Consider the following 19,077-nt stretch of genomic DNA (forward strand, 5'->3'; position numbering starts at 1 on the left):
TGCGATCTTGGGCTTCTTGCTTGGTTATCAATATCATTTTCATGGATTAGACAGTAATAACCAGGCTATGCTGGTTTTTATGTAATGAAAATGTTACCGAGTTCGTGGTACAATATTTTGAGTTTGTATGTGTGGAGTTGTTGGTCTTCTGTAGCTTTGCTACGAAGTTCATTCTTGTCATTGTTTTGCAAGTTCAGTGTGCCCCTAAACATTGTCGGTTCATGCAAGCAACTGGTAAAGTACAGTCATGGTCGGTTGAAATTAACTATGATGTTTCAAAAAGTTATCATCTTTGAAAAATGTTGATGAATTTAAAGTTCGAAGTGTAATTTAGAGATTGGAATTTGGAGACCGTATAATGGTATAACTGAATATAACAACCAAATTTTTAGCCTAAAGAGTTTTCGATATGATGTCAGTAAGTCTAGGTTTGGTGGTACCAAATTGATGCATTAAAATTGCAAAATATATATATATATATATATATATATATATATATATATATAGTTTAATTCAATTTCAATTTCAATTTCAATTTCAAAGCATCACATCAATAAAATTGCCTAGAACACAATTAAGCGGAACTAAAAAGTAAAAACAGAATAGAAAACTTCTCGAAATAGTTGTTTAATTTTTTTAGAATAATTTTCTATGAACTAAAATTATAAAAAATGTATAAAAATTTATTTGGTTGACAATATTTTAGTGTAAATCTATTTGATAACAATTTTTTATATATTTTTTTAAATTCTTGAGAATTTTTTTTAACCAAGCATGTTATCTCTTTTAGCGTAGTTTTAAAAAAGGGTCCATTAAACAAATTTTTATACAACACATTCTCCAAATAAACAGGCTCTATTATACAAGCTCGCGAAGCTCAAGCATTTGAATGGATTTTGGGCCCAACATTGTTTAGGACTGATCACCACAATGATCTGTCCCGGCCCGCCAAATGTTTACAGAGTCTGGAAGGACTTGTCATTACAAGGTGAGAGAGAGGGGTGGGTTTTCCCGTTTTGGGTCTCAGGCGGGGCTGTTTCTCTGTGCTTTGTATGTGTGTGAGTGTGTGTGTTGTGTGTGTGTGTGTATATATAGAGAGAGAGAGTTAGAGAGAGAGGAGAAGTGGGGAAGGATGCCAAAGAGGACGACACACACGTACTCGAGCGAGGACGCAAGACCAGATGGTCATGACTCTGATCTCTTCGTCTATTACTGCAAGCACTGTGGATCTCATGTTCTAATTACTGGTTTGCCTCTCTTTCTCTACTTTTTCTCGATCCCAAATTGATCTTTTCCTAGCTCTAGAATGGTCTCAATTGAATTAGACATGCTCTATTATATCTATATCTATCTATCTATATTTATAAATGCATTGTTACCCGTGTTAGAAAATTTTGGTTCAGATTAATTTTAGGTTCCGTTTTCTTCTTGTTTTCATCTTTAATTGTTGGGAAATGATCTCAATGCCAAAATTAGCCATAAATTTGTGTAGTTCCTTTTTAAAACGAATTAGTTTGTTCTGTAGCTGTGTGTATGTGTAATTCTATTGGGTGTGGATGGGGGATTTTGAGTAAAAAAAAAAAAAAAATTAGCTGAAAGAGAGTATTTATTGTCTTCTATATATTCTTCTCTATATTATTTTATCTTTATAGTCCATAGTTTTATACAAGGAACTACTGAACTCAATTACTTGTTGCCATTACCTGAAGGTCTATTCTGTAGAGGTACTCAAATTGGACTTCCTGGTTTCGTTGTAAACTTGATTGGTTAATTCCAGTTATGCAAATCAATAGTTCAAACTTCTGCAGGCACTCCCCCCTTTTTTATAGGAACTATTGTATTAAATGTTGTCCCTCTGGATGTAAAATATATCTCTTCTCACCATCCCTGCAATGTGTGAGAAACGTATGCATTCTTCCCCTAATGCTAGACTGACAATATTAACTCCCCTATCATCCGCATAAGGGCTCCCAAGGTCCCCTTCCTCTTGTTAGGATCGATTGTTTGGCTTGAGCTTCAGTGGTTGACTTGCTCTCCATGTTCTAGCCTTCAAAGAATTCCGAGGATGTTTGCCAAACACACAACTATCACAAATTTTATTGTCATAGTCATACAAAGGCAAACCAGAAAACCGGAGTCAAAATTTCAATCATGGGGTTAGTCGCTAGTATACATGACATATCGAAACTGCCGACTGGTGAAATGCTGCTCGAAATCATATAGTTAATTAATGAACCTTTGTTTAGGTTATTTATTGGTAATGTACTCCCTTTGATGTATTTTTATCATGGTGGACGAGAAAAACTGGGTTGCGCCTGTTGCACCTTGCAACGGGCATATCCAACCGTACATTACCACACTTGTAATTCACGTGCTCACGCGTGTATTACACACATGGTTTGGATGCGCCTTTTGCATGGTGCAACGGGCGCAACCAAGTTTTTCTCATGGTGGAGACTCCTAGGGCTGCAAGTCCAGCCGCCATCATGCTATAGGAGATTCTGATGTGGGTGCTTAAATTCTCTATTTTTTTTTTATTTTTTTTTTTTGGGCAAAAGAAACCCCATGTGTCAAATAGGCGGTCCACTGCCTCTCCTTCTAAGGTACAAAGGTCAAATTGCTGATCTATGGGGGATATAGTTGATTTTGTGAATTCTTTGGCAGTATAGTGGGCCCTCTTAGCCCTTGTTTTCACTTTGTAATGTGCTTCCCTCTTGAGCACTTTTAATGAAATTCTATTTATAAAAAAAAAATTATTTCATTTTGTCTTCCTGCTTAGGAAGAAGAAGTACAGGAACCTTTTTCTTTTTTGGTTGGTGCTTTTAGAACTGTTGGGAGAATAAAATAGGTTTGAACCCTATACTAACTAGATAAATTTAACTAAAAGGCCATGTTACCAAAGAGATGAAAAAAGTAGCAAACAAACAGAAAAGGCTATGTAAAGCACCATTAACCATCTATTTCCATCGTAAGCCCTTCTTATGTCAATTTGTGCTTTTATCTCTGATGTCCTTTATCTTTAATGAAGTGACAAAGTCAAATATGTTCCTGTGCATTACGTGGATGTATATTCTTTTTTTGGTACTTGTTTGTATATTCTTAAAGGTGATATCTAACTTTTTTTGTATTGGACTTTTTGAAATGAATATTGCTGTTGATTTTTAGCGCGTAAGACCTTATTCTGTTGTAGAGTCTGTAAAATTATCGGCACATGTCATTCCATTGGATATATAAAGTAGACAAGTTATTTGCCTCTTTAATCTAATGCTCACTGTCTTGAAGCACAAAGTATAATATCCTTTTAATTGATCTGTGTTGGATATCGATAGATCACTTGATTGTAGATATTGAATTCAACTACTTTTGATATGGGCTCCTGCTGGGAAGAACTTCCGTGTTATATGTTATATTTAATTTCTGTTAAAGCATTCTTTATTGATGCTAGGAAACTTCCATAGTAAAATATATTTTCTGTAAGATACCCAATTGCAGAAAATGCCAAAAAGGAAGACTGACAAAGCATATGTATTGGACAAGAATAAGCATCTTGCAAGGCTCAACATAAATGAGGGAGGAAAAGTTCTGTTGAAACGGTGATGACCCATTATACTTCAGTGCAAAGTTTTGTGTTCATTATCACATGGATTCTTTTTCATATTTCTAATTCCATTTTTTAATGTATTCAAATGCTACTTTCTACTAGAGCCTAAACATTGCTTTAGGAAAATAATTTAGAAAAAAGAAGAGATATCAGGATAGATTTATTTCTAATTGTTAAGACTTGACTCATAATTTTTTCCAAAAACTGTTGTTATTTATTGGCCATTGTAATTGAACAACCTAGAAATTTTTAGCGTTCTTATGAGAAACCTAGAAACCTTTAGCGTTCTCATGAGAAGTGCATTGAGGTGCATGTGTAAGGTTAATTTTTGCTACTAGCCTTTTGTTTTAGCGACATAATTTTGGGTCCGTCCATCTGCTAAAAGTATTTGATTGTCATTAAATCTCAAATTCTGGGAGTCAAATGCCAATTTGATATAGCCAATAGTAGAGGAGGATGCCATTTCTATTACTGTTGCAATGAGGTGTTGCATTCGTGTCATATGATGCAATTGTTACCGAAAAGGTTACCCCACTATATTCATAATAATCAACTTTAAATCACTAGCCTATGTAGAGGCTCACCGGATACCTCCTTTTAGGTTTAACCACAAACTAGAACCACAACTTTTTCAATTGACCGTGGTGTCCTGTAGCAATAGAGGAAAATTTATCTCTGAAGCACTTGCTAGTAGATTCTTTAGTATTTAGATGTGTCTGTTGCTTCCTTACTGATGCATGTGTTTCTATAATTTCTGCTGCGTATAATGGTGGTTCCTTTTTTTATCATAGGAAATGATGCGTTTTTTGCTTGTCAGACATTGCATCTTTTGCCATTGAGGATACTAAGCATGACCTCTTTTTTATGCAGTAGTGTTATATAGAAATGAAAAACAATAAAATTTGTGCCAAGCAACTTGTTAAAAAAATACCGAGAACACACTTGATATTTATATTTGTTTCTACTATTATATCTCCTCACCGGTGATATCTCCAAGCACCGATTCCAATAGTAATCTTTAGCAGCAGCAAATTACCGACATAAATATTTCTTTAAGACACTTGCTCTTAGATTGGTACCTTGGTCGAGAGCTGCCTTAAATAGCTAAGGGTGACAAAAAAATTTCAATAGTTAGATTATACTTATGATCATTTAAATTCTAATTATAGAGCCAGGAATGAAAATTATAAAAAATTGGTACATTTGAACTTGCTACATGTCACAATAAATATGTAAATTTCTATAGTATCAGTTAAAATCAGCTACCCCCCTCTTCTCTCTCCTCTTTTTCAGGAGGTCTTTCTTTTGGGGGGGGGGGGGTGTGTGTGTGGGTTGGTGGGTGGTTGTGGGGGCACTTACTACGATGCACTGTAAACCTCCACTCCGCTGCCTTAATCTATCTCTGTGGCTGCAGTGAAAGGTGGATATGCATTAGCCACTTGTCTGGCCAAGTTGGCTTTAATGTTACATGATGATTACTTATAGTTTTGCTTTTAAGTTGCCTGATAACTAAATGGTATTTCAAACATAGTAAGTTCTAAATTGGGTTGGAAAGGGAATATTTTATAGACGACAACAGGGGAAAAATGCAGTATTCTCTACTCGGTTCTGAGTAATCAACTGCACTAAATATTGTACTTCTTAATTTCTTTGTTGTGCTACCATTTAGGCTGGTCTATTTTACGAGTTTGAGTCTCATATTCCTTACTGTGAATCCTCCTTATCCAGTGGTGAAGGGAAACTGGAGAAGCAATTCCGTATGAACTGCATGGGATGTGGGCTGCTTGTCTGCTACCGTGCTGAAGAAGATCTTGAATTTGCCTCTTTCATATATGTCGTTGATGGTGGCCTTAGTACGGTTGCTGCTGAAACTAATCCTCAGGTAAAGACTTTGCTGTGGGTGTTGATGACACTTTTTTTCTTTTCTTTTTATGGGTACCAATTTCTATTTGGGACCCAGATCCTCAACCTTCCATTTGGAAAGAGTAGTATACACCATTACCATTTAGGTTAAGGCGTTAAGCCCTTGGTGGCGTCTATTTCTGATTTACTATATCCTGTTCCCAAGTCATCATGAATCATACATAGTAATGCTTTCTCAGTCCTTCATTCCTGAACATCTGAATATGTACTCCAGCAACACAATAATCGTTCTGAAATATATTGTAGGATGCTCCTGTCCCACCATGCATATCACAGCTAGAAGGAGGGCTTGTTCAAGTGGCAATAGAAGTTGAAGACCGCGCACAACGCTCAGCAATCACAAGTAAACCAATTGTTCAATCTCTCCTCATTTTATATTTTCTTATATGCTTTCAGTTTTGTAGCACATTCTTGATCAATAAATCAAATAATAAATATATAATTTTTGAACAATTTGGTAATTATACCAAATTGCGTGCATCCTTTAAATGTGCTTTCATTATTATAGTGTATAAAAAGTGAAGGTTTGAATAAAGAAAACCTAGGTTCAAAGTGCGCATATCAGGATTTTGATCATTTGTTATTTCCATCTTTGAAATCTACACTACTTGCTGTAGTAAAATATTTCTTTGAGCACCAAATGAAGATTGGAAATGAAATAAAGGAGTATGAAGATGACTTTGATCATGTGAGTGTACATTTGGGCATCAAGCATCTGGAGTTGGTGATTATAATGACTACAAACTTTTCTACCCTCACTGATTCTTTAAACACGTGACGCTGATACTTTCTCAGTGTAGAAGCAAAAATAAACATGGATCATACACACATACACACACACACATTTGTGATACTAATAATTTGCGTAAACCATGGCTTTCATGCTGCTCGAAGTAAAGCCAAAAGGGAATGCGGCGTTTGCTTCAATTGTTTATCCTTGCAGAACACCTTCCATTAAATCCTCTCTTTTAGATATATATGTTTTTATTTTTATGCTACAACTTGATTAGAATGGTGGATTCTTCAATATAGAACCTCATCTTTGCATTTTGCTTGTACCAGGGGTGAATGCTGATGATGTTAGAGTAACTGTTGCTGCGCCTGCAGCTCGCGGTGAAGCTAACAGTGAACTTCTAGAGTTCATGGGCAAAGTACTAAATTTGAGCCTCAATATTCAATTATCACATCTAAATTGTCCAGCTGAGCCTCCATTCTTTTACTTTTGACACAGGTGCTGGGTCTGAGACTAAGCCAGATGACCCTTCAGAGAGGGTGGAATAACAAATCAAAACTTCTTGTGGTGAGTTTAAATTTAATTTCTAATTTTGTGTCTTTTCGTGCACTAGTCTATTTCATGTGTGTTCTGGTAATTCTTTTTGTGAAATTCAATTGATGATTCTGCGGGACCACTCAGTTCACTGAAATTGCGTGATGAGTTCCTTGATAGGTAAGACCATATTCTGGTAATCCCACTAACATTACCATATTTTACGAGTCATGCTGTTTGAATCCAATATGTCACGGTTTTGTGGCGGTGGATTTCAAATACCAGGGGGCAATGTCAAGCCCCATTTTTATGTCCTATATGCTGCTTGTCCACTATTGTGTAAGATGGCATGTTAGTTCTTCAACATCTTAGGACTAGAATCTAATGACATAGTTTGCTTTTATATTTAATTTAACTAAATTAGTGAACTGGAAATAAGATTACAATGTTCAGAGGTAAAGTGACCTAATTTCACACGAATGATTGCCCACTCATTATAGTCTTTTGTACTGGCAAAAGTTATTCACCCTATTGCCTAAACTTGTCTGGTCTTTTGTCCTCAATAACCATCCATTTGATTTTGATGGAAACATCATTAAACTAGGAAAACTTCTGGTTCTTCCGCTTTCTTATGCTCACGCTGCAAAAGACCATTATGCATCCGGGTTTTTTTTCTTTAAGATACTAAAAATGGGCTGATATCTGATATTTGAACCAGGTGGAAGATTTGTCTGCTAGACAAGTATATGAGAAGCTCCTGGAAGCTGTACAACCTTAACTGACCTTATGGTTACATTTGGTTCCTGGGATTATGACCTTATTTTTCTTAATTGTTTTTCGTATTAACGTTTTCCCATTGCATCTAATTCAAAATTTCAGTGATTTCATTGTACTATTTGAATTACTCGATCCGTGTGGATGGTGCTTAGCGGGTGTGAAATATTTGATCTGTGTTAATGTACTCCTGTCAAATATAGCATTGATTCAAATAAATATTCGACGTACCCAGGAGCAGGAATTTCAGTTATGAACATGATTGCTTTCCGACGTCTGTACTTTTTTTCAGCAAGAGGGAAAAGCTATATATTTTCATATAACAAAATTAAAAAATGTAGAGTCAATCTTGTTACATCCTAATTCATGGAGTAAGTGTTTTTTGGCAGCAGAATTTACCTTTCGATAACAAGTGTATTTCTGTGGTGTTAAAGCTAGGATCTACTTCAGGTCTTCTTCCTGCATAGAGCGTTTGACAGAACCCTCGAATCGGTTAAATGAAGAACCGGAAGATTTCTATTGGTTTCCAAAATTTTGAAAGCAGAAAACAGAATTCAAAGTTTAAACTGTGTTCTTGTTTTTGTTTTCTCAACTGGAAATGATTGTTAAAACTTATAAATTGCATTAGAGATTTGAAATACTTTTCATTTTATAGCTCAATTACGCTAGCAAATTCCTTAGCAAAGGCTTAACCAACCTTTATACTACATAATTCCTTATCAAGGGCTTAACCAACCTTTATACTACATAAATCAATACTAAATACACGAAAATAACTTTGATTGGTGCGGATAATACATGCACAAAATAAATCTTGGTTACATCTTTTAGATGCAACAATAAATTCCTACTTAATTAATTTCTGAAAAAACAATATAGGAAATATCATCCCTTTTTTTTTTTTTAGGTAAATAAGATTTTGGATTTATGGCAAATTACTCTGAAACCCTTTGAGATTTTTCTCAATTGACCAAAGCTAAGAGCCTAAGAGTGGTTGAAAAAGTCACTCGGCTCTAATGCCTCATGCAGTATTAAAGTCTAAGGTTTGACTCCTCTTGAGTGTAAATGATTCATTGGAGGAGGGTGTGTGAGTTGTCAACTAGAAAAAGAAAAAAAAAAAGAAACAATTTTAAAAATTTTAATTTAAGAGAAAACTTAGTGCATAATAGAAAATAGTAAAAAAAAGAGTATTCATGTACCCGACTCCATTCATATGGAAAAAAATGATAATAATAATGCTCTACTTGTACAATATGGACTCTCCAATTGAAAATAAAAGAGATCAAGGATTCTAGTCTCTCTTGGACCCGTTCCTGGCCTTAATCTCTCCATAGAACCGCAATGGTATCATATTGAAGATACTTCTCCTTGACAATGTCCTAGAGCTCTATTGGTGCATTGGCACAATTGCCTATCATAACACATCCTATTGGTTGAGTCTCATTATACCGGAAGAAATTAGGACTGCAAGGTTCCAAACAATCTTCTGATTAACCAGCACGATATAGTCTTGGACCATATAAAAACTTCACATGAATTTCCATCGACATTAACACCATTTTGTCGCTCCTCAATATACCATACATACGCCACTACTTCCTAGCTTCTAAAGATAAAGGGGCTCCCTCTAGCACATTTGCTATATAACTAAACTCTTTTCCAACCGCCTCAAACTCGGGTTTTCAATTATTTCATCATACTCACCCCAAAATTCATTTGGGGGTACCAAATCCGCTCTTTAGGGGCGAGGCCGGGTGGAACCCGCTAGGTTGTGGGAAACTACCATCCCTATGTGCAGTATCATTTCTTTAGCAGAATTGAAAGTATTGCTACAAGTTTGTGTTCTAGACTTCTTAGTCTTAATTTTAAGCCTTTTGGTTTTGTTTAAAAGTTTTACATATGCAATTTTATACGTGTGTGTGTGTGTGTATATGTATGCACACACACACACACATATTATAAGCAAAATGGTCCTTAAATCGATTTCTCAAACCTATTTGTATAATCGAAAAGTTTCTATCCCTTTGATGTAGGGGATGAGTTCCACACTTGGAACTTATTCTTTACATTACACCTCACGTCTAGACAAACAAATCTTGGTAACATTACTCATATTTAAAACAAATATAATTCACCATCGCAGTTATCATATTGTGGGAGAAAGAACTAAGAATGATACATGAAAGAAAAAGGCATGAAGTTGGCACCGTCCCCGGTCAAAGCCTAAAGGAGGTGGAATTTATTGGATTTGTTGGCCGTCTTATTAACTTCGAGCTTGCCAAATACATGATTAAAATGCTATCAAATTGGAGAAGATTATTATTAGTATTATGATTTCAGTAAACAGTGGGTGTTCAAGAAAACCAAGAAGCAATATGCAAAAGAGCATGCTACGTAGCTCCAAAAAAGTTTACCTGCAAGAGTCAAAATGGAAATTATTTAATCCAATTCAACGGCATTTGGCTTCACAATGTTTAGGTTGCCCCACTGATTTTATTATTATTTTTTTTTAGTATTATATACCACTAATTTTTCCTTTTTTATATTATATACCACTAATTTTTCCTTTTTTTTATGTTACTACTCTTAAATTACAAAAATAAAAATAAATCTCACTTTTGGCACCCCCAATTTCCTGGATCTGTCCCTAGATAGATTGGTATCTTATACTTCGTCCGGACTTTAGGTTTGAGGCTGCATTACTAATGGATGAATCAGGATTAAAACTGCATGTTACATAGCTTTATCAATTGAGAATTCCAATCAATCAGTAGATTGTAGATTTGTTCCTTAAGCAAAGAGGAACTGGAAGGGGATGTGAAAGATTATATCTCTTAGGAAGGTACATTCTTTATGTGAAAAAGCCCAAAGGAAAAAATTTCAATCAACGAAATGTTGAAAGTTAGAGGTATAGAATTGCAGTTTTAAAATTTGAATCAGTAGAATTGGAGAAAAGCAGTTATAAATATTTGCACTAAAATTTTCTTTAATTCTAAAAATTTCAATTTTAAAGTTTAAATTTTAATTCTAATGCTTTAATTTCATGCTGCTAAATACAGTCCAAGTGCAATTAATTTTGCAAATTTTAAGGAAATGGACTGAGCTTGTGAATCAATGTAAGCAATGAAATTTAGTTAGATGTTATCAAAAAAATTGATTAGAAGGTCATGGACAATGCCGTGGAGTCCAATCAAAACTCTTCAATTAATAAAAGTGGACCCACATCTCAACTTGAATGAGCTCCTCATTTGGTTTCTTTCTCCATAAGTTTTGGAAACACCTTGAAAGCATCAATATCCGATCCCGATCCTCAGAATAATAAATTACCTTCTTATTGAACTCATTATTCCAAACAAAGGAAATGGATAAAATTGAAATTTAAAATTTATTATGATGGGTAGTGGGGACTGTAGAGTCCGATAAATATTGTATACAAAAGTTCGATTTCGTAAAGGACAATGGGAGTTTGGGAGCTTGCTCTCGACTCGAATCTTTTAAAAGTATTTTAGTTTATTCTAACCTATTATGCTATCTTAGTGCAAGAGTATTTATTTCATTCTGAATTCCCGCAATACTGTTTGCCCAATTTTGAGTGAACCATGCTAAATCTGCGTATTTTTGTGTGTTTGATTTGATTTTATTATTATTTTTTTTGTTTCATTTTGCAACAATTCTAAGGAGAAGCAGCATATATCTAATTGAACACAAAAAAAAAAAAATTAAATAAAAAAATTAAATAAAAAAATAAAATAAAATTGTTCTCGTAAGACTGAGATTTCACTTTGGGAAAAAAAAAAAATTTCAATTTGTTTTCTTCAAATTGTTAGAGAGAAAAAAGAAATCACCTTCAATAGTTTAAAATTAAATTTGAAGCAGAGTTTGTAACCTTTTGGCCCTTTATTTTAGTCTAACAGCGTCGACATCCATTCGTTAGTATTTTATATCCTTTAGGTTATACAAGTAAATACAAAAAGAAAAAGAAATAACAATAATAGTTCTGAATTTTGAACTGATTTTGAACTCGAATAAGGAAAAAAGAAAAAAACAATCTACCCAGAATAGTTTAGGTTACAACAGAAGAAGCAATATACACAATGCAAAACGATAAACTTCCTTATTGCAAATTCACAATCAAGAAACTCACGAAAAATATAAAAATACAACACACCCCCACAAAGATATTACGTAATTCTTGTTAAATCTCGCGTCTACGATAAAAACATCGTTAAAGATTTCACCAAATAAAAAGCAGAGCTAGCAAAACCCAATAGGCTGCATCTCTTCTAGTTTAAAATGGGCAAAATCTACTTATACGGTAAAAAAAAATTGAATAAATTCCACTTACCTTCCCTCAACTTTGTCAATATTACACAGACCTTCTACGTGGTTTTGTAAAACTTGAAGGCATACCCTATTTCCTGGGGTGATTTTGTAAAACTTTGATGCACATTCAGTTTCAATTGTATCAAATTGTTCAGAAGTACACGTATCCAAAAGCCAAAAGGAAACTTATACATTCAACCGACATTTGATCTTTCAACCAAACACACTCCCTCTACACATTCATCCTTGTTATGTACCTGTATGGCAAAATATGATGCAGCATACAAAAATTGTGAGCAATCTGCTAGACCTGTATCATATTTGAAGTACAGGTATCCAAAAGCCAGAAGGAAATTTATACATTCAACCTACATTCGATCTTTCAGCTGAACACACCCTCGACATATTCATCCTTGTTATGCACCTGTATAGCAAAATATGACAGCAGGTATACAAAAATTGTGCATAAAAGCAATCTGCTAGACCTGTATCAAATTGTTCGGAAGTACAAGTATCCAAAAGCCAAAAGGAAATTTATACATTTGATCGTTCAGCCGAACACAACCTCGACATATTCATCCTTGTGATGTACCTGTATAGCAAAATATGACAGCAGTATACAAAAATTGTGCATAAAAGCAATCTGCCAGACCTGTATAATTTAGTGGCAAAATGAATCAAGTTCTTTGCAGAAGCATTCCAAGCCTTCAGTAGTAAACCAGTCTTTTTTCATCTGTAAGGTAGCAGCCGAAATGATAAAAAGAATCCCATGATTCAACATGAATAGGTTAAAATAGTAAATGGCACAAAGGTTATGAAAAAACAAGGAACTCACAAAGTAAGGGTAGCCCTCAGCTATGCTAAAATTTTCGGGAGCACTCTCTATGAAAAGTTTAATATAGTAGAGAACATAATTGCCACATTCTTCACCATTTCTCTGCTGCGGCACCTGAATAATTGTTTAATTTGTACACGTGAACATTCATGAATATAGATCGAGGAATCAACCAATATAACTAGTATATCACCTTGGGAATCAAAAGAGGTATTTTTTTAATCAGTTTTTTGTTCTCTGGCCTATCCTCTGATTCATATATGTCAAACACAAACCTGAAAGGGGAAAAAGAAAAGTAGCATAAACAGAAAGTGGATAAATAAACATAATATGGATGCGAAAGGGAAAAAGTAAAGAGCATGCTGAAATATGATGGAGGTCACAAAAATGTACTTCCTTATCCCAGGTTCAAGCCGCTTTGGATTTGACATTTGCAGTGAATCCAGCAACAGCATGCATGGAGTTCTGGTTTTCGACTGTGTACTTTCACCGAAATGACAGAAGATCAGGAGACTCCAGTGACACCTAGGAAAACACATTTCAGTTCACGAAATAGCGCAAACCAACAAGAATGAAGTCAATGTTGCATGATCATTTAGGAAGAAATGCCAACCACTGAACAATGGGAACAAAGACGTATTTTGTTGAGAAAATATTCTTCCTTTTAATCCAATTCAACACCCTTTCTTTGGCATCACCCTTCATGTACAATATAAACCACAAGCAATCAAGATATGTGAATGAATTACTCTTCTCCTCTGAGAGGCTCCTCCATAATTTCCTAAACAACCACAAAATTAATTTAGACGAAAATGTGACAAAGAACAAGGTCATTATTTTCCCTTATATAAAACTAGAGCTAACCCCAAGTAGCATTCAAACGTATCAGTGTCCATTTTCCCCTGCTGCTGGGTGATTCCACCAACGCTGTTGATTCTCTTTGATCTTTCACGGCAGCGGAAGGAACCAAAAGAACTTGATGGAACTACTTCAGTATCACTACTTTGTTCAGCTTCTCGTCTACTTTTTCTTTTTCTTTTTCGACGAGCACGCCGACGTACCACAGAGTGTGGCTGGCTTGTGTGGTGTTCCATGATGTTATGTCCAGGAAACTCTATCATGGCACAATAAACTCAAGCATCAAACCCCTATCATTTAATGGCTACAAAACATGAATTCCAATGAATTTTCTCAAATAACATGAACTTTATTATGATTCAGTTTCAAGTCACCAATACCGTGCAAATAAACTGCCACGTCTTCCATATAAGGAACACACAGTGGTCAATTGCAGGGAGACCAAATTTACTATAGCTTGTCAAAGTTCCAAATAAAATTAACAACCATGATGAACAAAGAACACCGTGGAAAGTTTGCAAGAAATCCCAATTTCACATAAGATAATCGATGGTTTGATAATAAAATTGTAAATTTTATTATATATCATGCTCAATTGTTTTGTACTGTTCTTTTGCCCCCTTTTCTTCTCAGCTTGTGTGCATATGTCCACACCACAATAATAATTTCACATTGTGAACAGAAAATGGAAAATGATGGAAGAGTATGCCTAGACAACACAATACATAAGACATACTTGAGATTCAGTAATATTATGTTAGGACCTTAGATGTTTAATCAATAAGACTCAAATTTTACCTTCAGTTGCGTGCTGAAGGTTAACATCATTTGGAGCAGCAGTTAAATTCTTGTGATTAACCCTCCTCATTGATCGTTGGCGGCGATGAACGGCACCAGGCAAACATGAAGAAATCATACTTGTATCTTCAGCCTTTTCTTGAATAATTTCTGTCTTTTGCTGTGCATGCGGAAGCACTGCAACATGTAGATCCCATTAGCAATTTTTTCATAATTTGATCTGTAAAAACTTCTGAAACGACACGACAAGATAAATTTCAAGATAAATCACCATTAAACTTGTAAATACTTACCCGTACCCAAGATAAATTTCAATAATCTGATTGAATAGATGCTAAAAATAATAACTGATCAAAACACATCATATGTCAGTTAAATTAACTAAATTAGCAAATCACATTTGTTGTGAGTTAAATTAACTAAATTAGCAAATCACATTTTCAAGACAAGTAAGCTTACGTTTGAAACAAGTCAACCCCATTTAGCACCCAAAGTAAAAGGACCAACATCATTAAGCAATGGCCTTCTAATTTTTCACAATTAAAAAATTTTCAGCTATTCAGTATTAATTCTTAAATTATTCTAAAGGGCAAAGTGAGAAAAACACCTAAATGTTTAAATTTTGGGCAAATATCACCCTAAGGTTTTTTTTGGGTATATACGTGCATTAAGTTTGAAAAAATGATCAAATAAGAAGGGGAAAAACTTAGTCATGTACATTTTTAAGATATAAAATTTCGAAGAAAAAAGAGCGACACTTTAGTCATTTCACATTTAATTATTTTTTATCCTTTTTTTATTGAGTTATAGAGGAACACTTTAGTATTTTCAACATTCAGGCCCTTGTTTGCTCAAAAATTGAATGTTAGGGTTTTTCATAATGTATAGGGGTTTTTGCTCAAAAATTGAATGTTAGGGATTTTTCAGAATGTATAGGGGTTAAACACTCTCTAAATTCCCAAATCAAACTCACACAAACTTCCACTTGACTTAAAATGGAGTTTGATATCTTTAAAATAATAATAATAATAATTCAACGAAAAAGGGTTTTCAAATAACAACATTGGATACAGCATTTATATACATAATATATATAAGTAAAGTAAAAGAGGATGATATAATCAAATTGAGTAAACCAGACTTTATAATCACCAAACATACCAGCATTTGGAACTAGATCCACTGTACCAACAAAGCATTCTGCAAAATTGAGATCAAACCCTAGTTCAGTAAAAAAAAAAAAAAAAAAAAAAAACCAACTCCATATATACCTTAACCATTTGAAGTTGTAAATCGATCAAAGAGCATTAAAACATTAATCAGAAAAAAAAAACCCTAAGACCTGTAAGATTAGAGAGGTTGATGATCGAACCTAATTCTTCATCGACCGTTTTCTTTCTGGCCGTTTTATATGTCTTCATCATCAGTCTCTCTCTCTCTCACACACACACACACACACTCTCTCTCTCTCTCTCTATATATATATATTATATCTCGATTATGGCGACGTTGAGTGCGGCATAACTAAAAAGTTATGTTGTGCTTGGACGGATTTAGTTAATGAGATTAGAGAGACGTTTGAGGATGAGTTATCTCCGTGTTCTGGACTCATTAGCGCTTCCCGAGGCTGTTTCTGAATGTATGGAGTAGGAACTCATTAGACGTCTTGGGAACTTTTTTTTTTTTTTTTTTTTTTTTTGCCTTCTTTTTTTTTTTTTTTTGTAAAATGTATTAGAAGAAGGGGTTCAAAAGGGGAACGCATTCCAAATTATACAAAAAACAGAAACTATGATCTCAAAGAGTCCAAAAAGTCCACAATATCCTCAATGGAGGAAAAATATCTCCCCCAATCCCAACAAAAGAGAGTACAAATAATAAAGAATTTCAACACCCTAATGGATGACTCCTTCCCATCAAAAGATCTTCTATTCCGCTCTTTCCAAATGTTCCACCAAACACAAAGGGGGTTACCCTCCAGAAGACTCTCGCCTGAGCCCCCACCCATTGGCCCCTCCAAATATCCAGCAATTCCCAAGATGTCCGAGGCATAATCCAATAAATACCAAACAAATCAAAAATGAGACTCCAACAATCATGAGCCACAGGACAATGTAGCAACAGGTGATCCACTGTTGGGAACTTGGGAACTTGGAAGAGTGTTTTTTCTTTTTTAAAGGAATAACTATTTTTATTTACAGTTTTTTTTTTCCCCCTTCCAAAATGAATATAATGTTTTATAAATTATATATAGTTGGAAAACAGTAGGATAGGGCTTGAATTTTAGGATACGCACAAGATGCTTTTGGAATAGGGCTAATCATAAATATTTTTTTTTAAAAATTACGGTATAATTAATAGGGGTGAACACGATTCGGTTTGAACCGGCTTAAAAATTTTTTGAAACCAAACCAATTCTAACAAATTCAAAAAAATTGAAACCAAATCGAACCATTTAACTAAATGAACTAAACCAGACCAAATCGTGAAAAATCAGTTTGGTTTGATTTGGTTCCATGATTCTTTTTTTTTTTTTTTTTTTTTTTTTACAAAAATATTCATATTTCAAAACCCACATACACAACTATAAACCAAGTTACCAACACATTGAAAAATTTTAATTCATTTTCTTTTATCACTTATAGGAACTAAAGTGAATAAATTCATAATTGCTAATAACCTAATAGATTTAGAATTACTAATTTAACAACAAACAATCAGCCACAATTCAAAATTCAGCAATTAAAAAAAAAAAATCATATAATAAATTGATAAAACTTAAAAGAATTAAGAGTGGACTATAAGATTGATAATTGTTACAAATTTATAAGTGATTTTGATTGTAGGATTATATTATATTATATATATTGTATAATTTAGAATATATACAAAAATAAACAAAACATTAATAAAAATATATATATATATATAATAAATTAATAAAACCTAAGATAATTAAGGATGGACCATAAAATTGATAAATGTTACAAACTTCTAACTAATTTAGATTGTATGATTATATTATATTATATATATTGTATAATTTAGCATATATATATGTAAATAAATATATATATATAAAGGTTCGGTTCGGTCTAATTCAATCCTAAAGAATCTTAAACCGTGATCAAATCCTATCTTTACAATTTTACTAATAAATAAATATAGATTTTTTTATTGTTTTATATTATCATAACCGTAATCTGTTTTATTTCCTATTCGCGCTTCATGTATTGGGATGAATGCTTAACCCATTAAATTGTATTTAAGTGTCCTAAAGAAGTAAGAGGATCTGTCACTTTGATAAAACTTTTAAAACACGAAAACTAGATTTAATAAATAAATAAAGGTACATTTTACAATACAAAAGACTATCACACATGGTTTGGTACGAATGATAGCATTCTAATGAATGGTCATTTTAAAGATAATGAAAATTCAAAAATCATTCCACGTCTAAATCAATAGAATGGTGATTAAATTCCCAAATTAAAATTAAAATAAATATAAGATTTAAAAAAAACAATCACGTTTTAAGCACAAAAACCACTACCATCACCATTGGCTTCCCCCATAATCAACTACCATCTTCCGTTACCATTATCGTTTTCACAGTCGCCACCATCACTAACACTGCCATTATCACCACTTTTCGCCACCGCCGTCGATTTCCACCGCCACTGCTTTCCCCCTGTCACAACTTCCATCGTTGTGGCCTTCCACCAGCATCACTTAGAATGGTGATTATCATTTCATATTGAGTAGTGATAGTTGCACTGATTTGTTATAGTGAATTATCATCTAACCGAAAGTTCGTGGAAGGGCTCATTCTCTTATTTGCTGTATAGATATACCAATTAATATAAGTTAGTATGACAATTCATTGCAACATATTGGTGCAAGAACCATTTTCATTTCATATTTGCAACCAAACAATACAACGAGCATGACCATTTCATTCCCAACTTCATTCCAATTAATTATTGTATACCAAACTAGGATTGAGAGTAATAAGAAGGCGTTTAGGTCCCTCGTGGTATACAGGTTGAAAGTTCAAATCCCACCAAACATATGTTATGAATAAGAGAGTTAAAAAAAGAAAAATGATATTATTGATGACTTAATACCCGACTTAAAACTGACATAGATAAAATATGACGACTTAAATAAGCATTATTACTACTCTTACTTGTTTTCATAAAATACATTTTTTTTCCCTTTCTTATTTTTCCATTTTTCATAACCCATTTCCTTATCTTTTTGTTTTTTCATTTATGGTTGTATCGTCTCCTTCTTTTCATTTCATTTTCACGTAAAGTTTCATGATACTCAAATATATAAATTTGATTTGTATAATATATGCAACAAAAATTACAATGTATTTTTTACAATTTTTCAATACCTTGCAAATTATTATTTTTAAATTCATCTCATTATTTTTGTTTTCGAGAGTCAGGTACAAATGCCTATCAAAGTAATTGATATATATTAATGATTAAAGACACAATGTTTTATATATAGTGAGGGATACACAATCTGATTATATACAAGAGATGTACGAAGTAGCTCAAAAGTTCTTACAAGATGTAATGTGATGTATATATATAATAGATATACAATTTGATATATATAGATTAAGATGAAATGTTAAAAAACCAAAAAGAAGAAAGTTAACAACCAAAGAAAGGAAAATTGTAAATT

The 19,077-nt window shown here is 33.6% G+C and overlaps 2 protein-coding genes across 7 annotated transcripts; one reads left to right on the forward strand and one right to left on the reverse strand.

Moving 5' to 3' along the window:
• The first annotated feature begins 986 nt into the window (after nucleotides 1-986).
• Nucleotides 987-7,818, forward strand: LOC132303934 (UPF0235 protein At5g63440-like). The gene is made up of 7 exons (XM_059801388.1): nucleotides 987-1,247; nucleotides 3,479-3,593; nucleotides 5,330-5,483; nucleotides 5,771-5,867; nucleotides 6,587-6,675; nucleotides 6,756-6,824; nucleotides 7,510-7,818. Exons 1-7 carry the CDS (start codon nucleotides 1,133-1,135, stop codon nucleotides 7,567-7,569), a joined length of 699 nt encoding a protein of 232 aa, XP_059657371.1. The 5' UTR covers nucleotides 987-1,132; the 3' UTR covers nucleotides 7,570-7,818.
• A 3,773-nt stretch (nucleotides 7,819-11,591) lies between these two features.
• Nucleotides 11,592-16,038, reverse strand: LOC132303935 (uncharacterized). Of its 6 annotated transcripts, none has more exons than XR_009481445.1 (12): nucleotides 15,722-16,038; nucleotides 15,541-15,579; nucleotides 14,673-14,726; nucleotides 14,380-14,556; nucleotides 13,588-13,837; nucleotides 13,337-13,504; nucleotides 13,117-13,248; nucleotides 12,917-12,998; nucleotides 12,724-12,837; nucleotides 12,541-12,621; nucleotides 12,261-12,312; nucleotides 11,592-12,145 (listed from the first exon to the last, which is right to left on the reverse strand). XR_009481445.1 is itself a non-coding variant. In XM_059801389.1 (10 exons), exons 1-10 carry the CDS (start codon nucleotides 15,801-15,803, stop codon nucleotides 12,550-12,552), a joined length of 1,170 nt encoding a protein of 389 aa, XP_059657372.1. In that variant the 5' UTR covers nucleotides 15,804-16,037; the 3' UTR covers nucleotides 11,874-12,549. The 6 variants fall into 6 exon arrangements, 4 of the variants coding, with proteins under 4 accessions (XP_059657372.1, XP_059657373.1, XP_059657374.1 ...); XR_009481444.1 differs by having other exon boundaries at nucleotides 12,429-12,621; nucleotides 15,722-16,037; XM_059801389.1 differs by having other exon boundaries at nucleotides 11,874-12,621; nucleotides 15,722-16,037.
• Between the last annotated feature and the right edge of the window lie 3,039 nt (nucleotides 16,039-19,077).

This window comes from Cornus florida, unplaced genomic scaffold (assembly GCF_030987335.1).
Source record: "Cornus florida cultivar Cherokee Brave unplaced genomic scaffold, ASM3098733v1 CherokeeBrave_3.0.0_Hap2_Chr04, whole genome shotgun sequence".
Lineage (NCBI taxonomy): Eukaryota > Viridiplantae > Streptophyta > Magnoliopsida > Cornales > Cornaceae > Cornus > Cornus florida.

Bases quoted from the DNA above. Each gene is read 5' to 3' on its own strand.
- LOC132303934 (XM_059801388.1), top strand. From the start codon at position 1,133: ATGCCAAAGAGGACGACACACACGTACTCGAGCGAGGACGCAAGACCA. The intron at 5,484-5,770 runs GTAAAGACTTTG...AATATATTGTAG, and splicing joins CTGCTGAAACTAATCCTCAG to GATGCTCCTGTCCCACCATG. The intron at 6,676-6,755 runs GTACTAAATTTG...CTTTTGACACAG, and splicing joins TTCTAGAGTTCATGGGCAAA to GTGCTGGGTCTGAGACTAAG.
- LOC132303935 (XM_059801389.1), bottom strand. From the start codon at position 15,803: ATGATGAAGACATATAAAACGGCCAGAAAGAAAACGGTCGATGAAGAA. The intron at 13,838-14,379 runs GTAAAATTTGAG...GTGCCATGATAG, and splicing joins CCTTCAGCACGCAACTGAAG to AGTTTCCTGGACATAACATC. The intron at 13,249-13,336 runs GTTGGCATTTCT...GTGTTTTCCTAG, and splicing joins TTTGTTCCCATTGTTCAGTG to GTGTCACTGGAGTCTCCTGA.